The 12,259-nt window shown below is 34.4% G+C and overlaps 1 protein-coding gene across 1 annotated transcript; it reads left to right on the top strand.

Moving 5' to 3' along the window:
- On the top strand, positions 1–7,918 carry LOC129256387 (beta-chimaerin-like). Its single transcript, XM_054894607.2, has 8 exons — positions 1–286; positions 704–769; positions 1,386–1,470; positions 1,947–2,120; positions 2,479–2,556; positions 3,527–3,664; positions 4,463–4,577; positions 5,186–7,918. The coding sequence occupies exons 1-8, from the start codon at positions 110–112 to the stop codon at positions 5,364–5,366; spliced, it is 1,014 nt and encodes a 337-aa protein (XP_054750582.1). The 5' UTR covers positions 1–109; the 3' UTR covers positions 5,367–7,918.
- The last annotated feature ends 4,341 nt before the right edge of the window (positions 7,919–12,259 follow it).

The following is a 12,259-nucleotide window of genomic DNA, read 5'->3' as shown; positions in this document are numbered from 1 at the left end:
ATTACTTGGTGCAACAAAAAACTTCAAGCTATACTTTGATGGTCAACATTATGTTGCAGACAAACGCTTCGACACCGTGCACGACTTGGTGGCCGATGGCCTCATCACCATGTACGTGGAGACAAAAGCGGCCGACTACATCGGGCGCATTGAGTTCGAGGAACCCATCTATGATAAATACTCCAAACAAGCTACGTTTATGAGGCCGCAGGTGGGGAGTAATGGCAGTACACCACACAGCATGCCTCCTGATTCGCCACCAGGCCCTCCCATTGGACATCAAATGGTGAGGAGGCTATTGAAGTTTAGAGCTGTACCCCCTTTGGAAGATTTTTAATATCACACATTGATTATTTAATTCTACGTTTGTTCATAAGCATGTCTAGATTAAAGCATTCATTTATCATATATGATATTTGAATTGGCAAGTTTGAAATTGTGATGAGATATGAGATTCATGGCTAAGATTTAAGTGTGTACCAATAAAGGACTAAAGGGAAATTAAGTCCTGTGAAATTTGTCAGGTCTTATGTAATGTCAGCTGTCACAAGTTGATATCATAGGTTATTTTATAGTTCTGTGCCATCTTTTCAAATGTTCTTTTAACAGATGTGGATTTTATGCATAATTTGGAGAGAAGATTAATTGATATTAAGTGTCAAGGTTTACAGGTATTAACTTATTTCTATATTTCTTTTGACAGGTTGATGGTAGGAATCTAAAACCAACTCAAGGTCCCATTACTGTTGAAAAGGATCATGTCTTCAAGGTAAGAACCAGGGGTAGATCCCCTCTTGGTTTACTCCCACTTTGTCTATTTTCCATTTAGTCTCCTCCCGCGTGGTTTAATCCTAGTTATAATAGGGAGTACTAGAGGTAAATTGCCACTCTGCCTACACCTGCTTTGTCTGATCAGTTAGATGAGATCAACTTGGGTGCTTGCTTGAAGCTTGCAGGATATAGCCACAACGCAAATACCTACAGAATGGATTCTAATTATTGTAGTTCATTCATTAATGGGATAACCTCACCAATACATCCACTTGAAGCAAACATCGATTGATATTCTGTGAGCGACTGTATGGGGATGTTTAACAAAGAGTCAACTATGGCAGAAAGTTGAATGCCAATGGGCATAGGATTTAATGTGTCATTGATTACTTTTCATTAGAGGGCATACCATGAGCGTGATCTGACCAATGCGATGATGGTTATATACCATACACAATGGCGATTATTTGTGATTTTCTGGCAGGCTTAAATGTTTGTGAAACACCACCTGTCTGTTAGAATTGATCAATATTTCTCAGTACAAATTCAATTTATTATTAAATATTTGCTTTTCTGAATATAGTATTTTTCTTTATCTTTCACTCTCTCTCTAGGTGCACACATTTGTAGGTCTTAATTGGTGTATGTTCTGTGGTAACTTCCTGTGGGGTCTGAAGAGTCAAGGAGTCAAATGTACAGGTAAGTCTGATAGTTAATTGGTTGACTGATGAAATATCCATTTTCACTAGGTATACTTAGAGATTGTGAGGTTGCAGCAGCCAATGGTTTAAAATGTATGGGTAACTTGGGCCCTGATGCACACACCTATCATCATTGATCATTGTGTAACATTTCAACTATTCATAATGTAGGTTTCTTTGGAAGTTACGATTAGTGAGTTTTTGTCAATTCTTACTTTTGTGCGATGGGTGCATTATTTTATCTGCTTGATGCAAGACAAAGGCAAATTATTGATGAAATGTCCTTGCCATATAATAACTGAAGAACATTTTGCAGGATCATATGCATGTACACCTATTCATACGTTGGTCATTATCCTAACATTTTTAGAAATTAGGTTTTTATTCTTGGTCGTGTTATTGTGGAGGCATAGATTTTGACTGTCCAGACGAGAATCCATGTAATATAATCTTGTAATTTTTTTTCTTTTTCAGATTGTGGTCTAAGTACCCACAAGCAATGTTCAAAGAGAGTACCAAGAGATTGTACACCCGACCTTAGACTGATCAAGAGAGTTTACAGTGTTGATCTCACAACCTTAGCCAGAGCACATGGTGTTAATACATCGATTGTAGTAGAGCGATGTGTCGAGGAGATCGAAAGCAGAGGTGAGCATATAGTTAGAATTGCATCCTCTGTACAATGATTGTTTATTGTTTGCGTTTTTTTGCGGAGTTCATTTTGTTCTAAAATTGTCAAAGATACCATATTTAGATGAGCAAAGAAGAGTAACATATTTTCCAAAATTTTCAGAAAAAAATGAGATGGATGGATGGATGGGTAGATAGATAGATGAATGGATGGATGGGTAGATAGATGGATGGATTGATGGATGGATGGATGAATGGATGGATAGATAGATAGCTGAATCATTACATAAATAGATATGTATCTATATATCGATATAGATGAAATAAGTTGGGTGAGATTGATTGATCATAACTTGTTCTTTTCTTTGCTGATCAGGTCTCGAGGTGGAAGGTCTATATAGGATACCAGGCATGCAAGACGACGTTGAGCTTATCAGACAGAGATTTGATAAAGGTAATAACAACTACCTACTTTTCAACTAATTATTAATTTCCCTCCATTGAATTATTGTCACCGGGCTGTCAAGTATTGTACCTCAAAATGTAAAAAAAAAAGTACAGCTAAGAAAAACCTGATTATGAATTTATGACATAATGATTTCTTTTGCCTTAAAAAAAATCCTCTACAGGAATTCTGTTTTCATACCATATGAGGTTGCTACCATTGCTATATTTCTAAAGTAAAGGATATTCTGAGCTGCCCTCAATTTTTGTCAATTTTGAGTACATGGTTATCATCCCATCAATGTCATTCCTTCATAAATGTTTTGTATGTCTTATATTGACAGTATATCATCTAAAAATGATAAATAAGAATGTTGCCAAAAAAAGGAGAAAAGGATGATATTTGATGTCCCAATTTGTTTGCAAGAGCAGGAATGCAAACCTTAATTATATCATAAATTATTTTATCAACAGAAATAATATTCATGAAACAAAAAGTATTTAGAAATGTATGCCTTTTCTACTTGTGCATTTGGTCATGATTTAATACTGTGAAATTGGTTCTGTTGCTGGTATTGCGTAAAATATACATGGAAACTCAACCATCGATGGGAGAATGATTAACCCTAATCATGACTTGCTGCCAAAGCAACGTTACTTTTGTAGGTGACATCACCACAATCGGCAAGTTTTATCCAATGTGTCCCTAGGGTGGGTTAAATAGAACACCTTGTACCACACCGGTAGATTTATTTATCCGTTAATCTGGGTACAAGCATGAACCAATTTTACCTCAGATGTGTATGATTTTGAGGCATTTAAATATAAACTAGACAATAAGACATTAGGACATTGCAAACCTCAATGAATTAAATTAACCCATTGCCTACTGCAACCGGGTGATCCCTGTACATAGCCTATGAAAAATTGCAGAAGTCAGTAGTCAACAGGTTAAAAGAATTCTGCTTGATTTTTCTTAGATGGTATGGTGGCACGCATCGGATCCAAAGAGTTTCCTGATACCAACGCTATCTCAGGAGCCATGAAGCTTTACCTCAGGGAGTTACCTATTCCATTGGTGCCGTTCAAGATGTACCATGCATTCATGGAAGCAACCAGTAAGTAGTTCATAGGAACACACTTCATGTATTCCCTAGGGAGTGGATAATGTGCTTTACATAAATTAAGGGGCTTTGATACCTATTCCATTGGTGCTATTCTATGTGTACCATGCATTCAGAGAGGAATCCAGTAAGTAATTTAATGTGATCAACATTTAAATACTCCGTAGGGAGTGGATAATGTAAGTTTTATCAGGGAGTGATCTATTCTGTTGGTGCCATTCAAAATGTTCCATGCATTCATTGAAGTAACCAGTAATAAATACATATGAGCACAACTGATTATATTACCCAGGGAGTGGATAATTTATTTTACCTCATGGCATAGGTCATGTACTTTTCTTCAGGGATTAACATACATGTATTTCATTAGTTTTATTCATGATGTACTGTGTATTCATAAAAGCAATCAGTAACTTCTTTTTTAATATTCATATGAGCACAACTAAAAAAAAACTCCATAGGGAATGGATAATGAGCTCGACTTCAAGGAATTACTCATTCCATTGGTGCCAATTTCATTTGTAACATTCAAGATAGAAAAATATGATGAAATTTATCCATTTCAAAACAAAACAATGAAATGAGAAAATATGAATTTGGGGCGACATTAATTGGATTGAATACCAGAAGACTTTGGACATGTTTAAACTATGCTTTTTTTTTCTTATGATGTCCCATGTAATAATAAATCTGCAAGTGGTTGGATATTTACAATGTATGTCTTGTGTTGCCTCCTAAATATTTGATTGTGTGTAATTCATGTACATTTTTTTTACACTTCTCTCTTCACAGAAAAACAAAATGTCCATGAGAAAGTTGATTCATTCTGTAATGCCTTAGATGAGCTCTACCAAACATTCCCTGCTCACTACCACACACTAAAGCTTCTTATGGCTCATTTAGTCAGGTAACTATTTCAATTTTCCTTTCTTTACAATGTAGTCTACATAATCAATGTTTTGGGAACTGCACATACATTGTACAAGACCTATTGCCTTTTTTTTTGCAGTTCCCCATTTCATTTTCATTATTACTTTTGCTTGTTAATAATTTTGTATATTTTGTATTATGTATATTTTTAACCGAAAATGAAATAAATGCGAATTGAATTGTCTTATTTCCTTCCTTTCCACAATTTCTCAAATTAATATGGCAAGAGAGCATTTCATGAAGAATGTTGTCTGTGATTATCACTGACTATTCTGCTCTTGGCCAATCAGAGGCAAGGGCTTACAGTAGCTTATAATGACATCTGTTGATGAAAATCACTGACAAATCTCTTTATGACCCCCTTCCCCCAATCTAGAAGATGAGATATGATGGAACATCGTATTTAACGTCTTGTGTACAAAAGCGCGGTGAATGCATATGTTGCATTGGAACATCTCAGTTGAGTTTTAAAATTATCCTTGGTATTTCTTTACATATTTTTTATAGTCCTGAAAAGAATCTAAAAATAAAAATTAAATGTAAAATATTACGTTTGAATCCGTTATTCTTCCATTTTTTTTTCAGAGTGTCCCAGTTACACGAAGAGAACAAGATGAATGTAGAAAACCTTGGTATCGTCTTTGGACCGACCCTAATGAGACCGCCCTCTAACCAACCCGTCATCGATGACCTCTACATGCTTCACTTCCAGAAGAAGAGTGTAGAGATCATGATTGAGGAGTTTGACACCCTATTCCAAAAGTAGATGTCCATCTTGATGCTGAGAAGTGCATTGAGATCATGATTGAGGAGTTTGACACCCTATTCCAAAAGTAGATGTCCATCTTGATGCTGAGAAGTGCATTGAGACAATGAATTAGGAGTTTTACGCCATCTTCCAAAAGTAGAAATCAATCTTGATGCTGAAGGGTACAGATTTTTCTTCTCATCGGACAATCACAAAGTTCCTTGTCATTAGAGAATTACAGCTCAAGTTAAAAATCTACTTGATTTCATGACTGACAACAATGAATCTGATGACAATTTAATGCAAATATATGAAAAGAGGGATCTTAATTTGTTATATCCTGACTGGGATTCGACTTTCTGTTCTAGAAAACAATTCGAGGCCTGTTTTCTGAACTCTTAATCTTGAACTCTGGTTAACTTCAAGTCTGGTTCCAAATGGTTCAAAGATTTTGGCAGGTCCTATTGTCTGGCAGTTGCAGTGGACTTCCAAATTCAATGCAAGGGGGGGGGGTTAAATACCTCCCGCCCCCCTAGTTTTTTTAAGCAGAGTTCAGAATACAGTCCTAAGCCTTCAGATGTTGATATAACAGAAAATTAACTCTTAAAAGCAAAGTGGTCTCTGCTTGTGATGCAAGATGACTTATCCCAAACCATCCTATATGTTTTGGGGTACTAAAATACTTCTTGGAGAGATGCCATATTATGCATGATGGTGCATCCATTATGAAGGTGATACAAATCTTTTATAGAAATAAAATTGTATGCTGCTTTTAACCGTCTACTTAGTTTCTTTAGGTCACAGATGTTAGACACAAATTTTAGGTCACACTAGATGCACTGAAATGCACGCTCAAGTGCTTGAATATTATCATGTCTTCAAAGTTGATTGGATATTGCAGCTCTTGCATAAAGAGCAAATTTTCACGGAAAAGGGGAAGATTATTATACTGATAGATTTGGGATAATTGTTTACCTTTTGAATAATTCAAACTTAATGATGTATCGTCATGAATGCCGCATACTTGCTTGTGGCTAGTATATAGCCTTTCGTCCTCCTATTAGTCAATGGATAAACTTTAGGAATTGGCATGGTGTGACGGAAAATAGCAAAATTTGATGAGATTGTTGAGACATTGTTGAAAAAAAACCCTCCATTTATGCTAATAAATATTCATGGTATGCATCAAATTTTATTCGATTATAGGCATTATGAAAAACTGCCAATCAAGTCATATTTACAGTCCTTAAGTTCACACAGGAATGGCCATAGCTTTATAAGCCAAGACATCTATTATTTTTCAAGGAAACCATCATAACATTAAGAACTCTTCTGGCAAGCATAGCCTCTGTGTGTCACATGCTGCTGCACTGTAAAGGTCAACAATTGTTGATTATACATTAGGAAGAGATGTGGTTATGCTTCTCACTTGGTCACAAACAAATTTGTCTACTTTTGACAAAGTTAATTGACCCCTTTAATATTGCATCTCATGTAAGATCAACTCCATTGAAACCTACAGGGGTGTTCATACTTGTGAATGGTTTTGAGGTTTAATCTTTAAAGTCTATCCTATGCAAACGCTGCAGCCTCATAACTCAGAAAACTTGTGCTTCCTTCGATACATATTCATCTTTGAAAAAAATTATTTTAAAGAAAAAGTTCTTTTGGTATAAGCCATAGATATGATTATGTACCATGTGGTATTCTAAACAAATATAATCAATTTTCATTTCATCGGACAATTTCTACTTTGATTGAATTTGACTTCTGTGATATATTTTAAATTAATATTATCAGATTTCTCATAGATTATAGTGAGATGATAAAGGCATTGTAACTTATTACAGACATTATTTTATTGGAAAGATGTTTGTTGCACAAATTTTAGTGATTTCCATCCATTTAGTTGATCTCAGTTTTTCTTCAACTAAATGTATAGCTCTTGAGCTTCTAGATTCTCATTCCAAATGTAGTTTTTACCTTTCCAGCAATTTTTACCAAGTGTGTTTCTTTTTTTCTTCTTTTTTTTTACTGTTCCCTAGGTGCTTATTTGGACAATTCATCTTTGTACCTCTATTTATTTATACATTTTTGACAAATCTCCGCTCTGATATTATTACATCTATTTTGGTGTTTCTTAGCAATCTTCATTTACTTGCATGTAAATGTGATGCCTTTGGGAAATCGTGCAAAAGACATCGATTCTTAATCTAGATTAAAAATGATCTCGGTTCAGAATCAATGCAATCATAGATTTATGTCTTCACCGTAGTCAGGAATAGCATGCATACAATCTTTAAACTTGTCTGTCTGGTGTGATGTTACGTGTCAATGTTTTCCAAGTCTTTATCTACATAATTATCAAATAAGATTAGTCATCTGTCCATTTCAAACCAGGAACAGTTTTTGTCATTTGGTTGAAGGTGCGTTGTTGACACCCTGCTACATTAATGGTTTAATAACTCAGTGTTTAAACATTTTTAGTTAACACCTTTCTGTGATAGAGTGTTAGGTATCGGTGTTTAAGATGCGAGTGTATGAACACCAAAGTTGGTTATCAGTGTTAAACACCAGTGTTACACAACATGAATCTTTGGTTGACACCTTCAACACTGAACACTGATAACCAACTTTGGTGTTCATACACTCGCATCTTCTCATCACCACAATATACCTTCTCATGCCTACCTGTACCTGTCTGCAATAGTTTAAGGTGCTTTACAAGTAGCCTTGATAATTCTATGAATTTTGATGGATAAACAGAGAGTTCAGGAGGCCGTTGCAGAAAGAATTGCAATCAAACTTTACTTGTTTTTCCATCAATCAAAAGAGCATGTTCAGGAACTTGGCTTGATTTTTGTTGTTGTTGTGATATAACATAATTATTTCTGCAACAGGACTTGTAAACTACACACTTTTGCCCCTAAATCAATGCGATGCATTAGCTTGTATTTCAAAATTCTATTTGGGATGCACCCATTTATGCTTTATGATCCCACAATATCTTTCCTTTCTTTCTTCTTTCGGTGGACACTAAAGAAAATCTTCCAAAAGTTGAAGATGTGTTGAATATCCATTCTGTATAAAAGAAATGGAGCCAAATGTTCGATAGAATCTTGATGATATATAAATGTGTATGTATAATTGTTATTTTTGGTATATAATATATAAATATAAAAATGAAATATATATATATTTAGAAAAAGACTGCACATCATGTTGCAGTATATTATAATGAAAAGAGCAAGGTAATTTTTTTACATTGGTGTTCTTCAATGCAATGTTACAAAGATTTGTCTTCGAAGAGAAGAACATGCTTGTATGCTGTTATGTAATATACTGATCAGTCTGCGTATGCATATTTTTCTCAGCTCTCTGAGAATATGGCCAGAACGAATTTATCAGCCTATGTATATGTATTATAATGTTTTAGACTAATTTCATGTTAACAAGTTGTTTTTTCTTTTCTGTTTTTCACTTTATTGTCTTGCCACTGTATTTATAGCAAGTTTCCATGTCAGCTAGTATGTTTTGGAGATTTCTTTGTTTTGTTTATAAGAGAACAAGAATTTAGAAATTCCACATGTGAGTAACTTGGTAATTGTTCTTCGCTTTGACCACTATATACATGTTTTAGATCTCAATGTTGAACGGTGATAATTTCACAAACTGATTGATTATTTTTCTCTGGTTTCTGGTGAAGTTGACAAATATTTCCATTTAGCTATTTTGGAAATGACAGGGTAGATTTCAAATGTGAAATTTCTCCCAGTATCATTCATGAAAAAAACCCTCTTAAGTAAGAAATGGACTGAAGACCATTGATTTAAAAAAAAAAATTACTTTCCTATTAACTACTTAATTTTGATGTCTTTCCTATTATGAGAATATATGTTAAGTGTTATTGCCTTCCTCCTACAACAATTACTTGTATATTTCGCTGTGTTTGATTAGGATTTCTTGTTATGATTGAAGCATGTAAGATTTTACCTCATTTTTCTTTTTTCTTTTTAAATTTTCGGAACAAGTTGTGTTCTTTGTTTACATACATACATGTACATGTACCAGATAAGTGCTATTTCTTAACATTTTCCAAGACAGTGCAAAAATTACATTACCCTGTATATGTAACATTGGGTATGACCTAATTATTCCTGTGTATACGTATACTAGATTTCGGGTAATTTTAAGATGTGTTTAGCTGCTAATATGGCATCAACAGTAAATCATAACCATTATTACACAGGTGTATGTGTTTTGTGTTTGTCCCAACACCTTGCATCAAAAATCTTGTTTTATCTAATCATTCACATTTAATCCTGAAATTTCTTCCAAAGAAATGATAAAAAGTGCTCTTTTCCGCATTATATTCAATGAATTATTCTTTAAATAAACAATCTTAAGATCTATTATCTTTTTTTCTGTATATGATTGGTGTAAATTTACAAAAGCATTGGACTGAGTTATTCTGTCTCTATCTCTCTAAACGGAATGACTATGCACACCGTCCATACAGAATATGCACACCTGTAGATCTAATGTTAACTGTCAGTGGCATTTTCGGTTTTCACACATTTTTTATATGGCTTTCTTATGACTGCAATGCACGCATGGCATACACAAGACGATGTATGTATGTTTGTACATTTAGAGTGATATTAGGGAAAATCAAGAGTAGGCTTTGACAGCAAAAAAAATGATTAATATTCTCATGTCAAATGGCATGAAATAAATGTGATGTAAAAAATGTATTTGATGAAAATGTGTTTCTTTCTTTTGTGTTCAAAGTGGGATGGTATGTGAGATGAGTCTTGAGTGCAATCCCCTCATCACAGTGAACCTTTTCTCACATCATTAGAAACAGTTCTAGGAAATTGTATAGTGGGTCAGTTGTCAAGTACATAGACTGTGTATCAAGGATCAAATATATTTGTTACTCAGATGAAATCAGCAGATTATCTTGTCTCATTCTATCATTCAATCAATAATTGGTTTAACCAAGATGATTTTAGGTATGGATTCCGTCTTACAAGGTGTTGTGATTGATCTAATCAACCCCAACTATGGAAAACCAACATCGTCATAATTTTTCCTATCAGAAATTTGCACATTGTCATTTTATTTGTAAACAAAACAAAGATAAAGCACACTGAATTGTCAAGACAATGATGAATGTAGAATATACATTTTATCGAGAAAACATTTCAAACAAACATGCATTGTAGATGTTAACGTTGCTGGCTTTCCATAGTTGTGGTTTATCGGATCAATCATAAGTCTTTGTGAGACAGGGCCCTGGATTCACAACAGGCAACAAATTAATATGTGCAGCTTCCATTTCTAAAAAAAGTACTTACAAGTAGATGTACAGTTTTACGAAAGCCTTTGATTTTTTTTGTAGTATTGTGGTAGGTTGATGGGAAGACTGAAAAGTGACTGTGTTGAAAACAAATTACCAGGAATATCCCCTCAATATCATTTGAATACAAAACATGGAAAATATGGATATTGTTTCCTTAATACGCCTAAAAAGTATGCTACGATAATCATATTTCAAGACGGCACCCATTGGATTCTTGGAGTAGACACCCTATATACTATAACTTCCAGCAAAAAAATTGCAGTCATACCCAACTTAACGGTTATGTTGGGGTTCTACTTGACTAATTACTGTTAAAATGAGAAACTTGCCTGCATAAGGGAGAAGTTACAGTGCCATCATCGGCGATGAAACGCTTTTCTGAGAGGCGACGGGGGGGGGGGGGGGGGGTGGGGGGGGAGGCACCAGACTAAGATTTAAGGGACACTCAATTTCGAAAACTGCCTGAGGCACTTTCAAGGCAAATACCATGGAATATCAATAGCTAAATCATGTAAATGAAATATTATTTTGTGTCTCCTATGATTTCACAACCAAGCGAACAAACAATAACTTTTGTCTTCCACACTCTCAAAAGAATATTCACCTAGTATACTGACCTTTTGTACTCACAAGATTGTTACTAGTTTACACCGCTGAATATCGATAAATATGAGTCAAATGCTCTACATGTATTTAACGATAAACTAAAGTAAACATACCAAAGTACAAGTACTTCGCATGAAAACATATTTGTTTGCTGTCGACAATAATCGTCGGTATCAATTTTCTTATCTTCCACTGACACGCATAATATTATATTGGATGCACTTAAAAACTACTTTGCTTTTCTTTTTGAAATCATGACATGTTTTTTAAGTAACCTGACCAATTGACTCTGGTTGCATCCTTTGGAAGTATAGACGTGTCAAAGCTGCAAAATAAACATATAACATTACATAAGTATCTCAAGCTCAAATGAGTTTGGATAAAAAAAAAATTAAGCTCAACACGATTTTTTATAATTATAAGCGATGGAATGATATTGGCAGTGAATGATCAAGAAGATTGAGGGTGATCAGTGTATTATTCAATTATGATGTCACCTACTAGTTGTTGTCACCTCGCTGTTTTCTCTTCTCTTTTTTTTTAAAGAGAGAGAGGGGGGTTTTGCAAAATAATGGCTATTATTAAAGGGGTACTCCAAGGCTGGAAATATACAGAAAAGGAATATTAATTAGACATACAAAACACTGACAATTTGATAAAAATCGGACAGGGAATAACAAAGTTATGACATTTTTACAGATGAGCACTATTTTGGTTGAAACATGCATGTCTTCATGAATATTTGATTGATGATGTCATGGCCCCATGTTTTCTTTTCTATTATTACATGAAATTAGGTTAATTCAATTTTTGTCCTCCAAGAATTAAAAGAAAGGATTGACAGCTGATTTAATGCATCAGATATTCATTACTGCAACTTACTTTATTGTGAAGGAGACATATCATTCATAAGTTATAAAAAAATTAAAGAATTATGATT

Source organism: Lytechinus pictus, chromosome 4 (genome assembly GCF_037042905.1).
Source record: "Lytechinus pictus isolate F3 Inbred chromosome 4, Lp3.0, whole genome shotgun sequence".
Taxonomy (NCBI): Eukaryota; Metazoa; Echinodermata; class Echinoidea; order Temnopleuroida; family Toxopneustidae; genus Lytechinus; species Lytechinus pictus.
The sequence above is the reverse complement of the archived record's forward strand: the minus strand, read 5'-3'. Positions and strand labels throughout refer to the sequence as shown.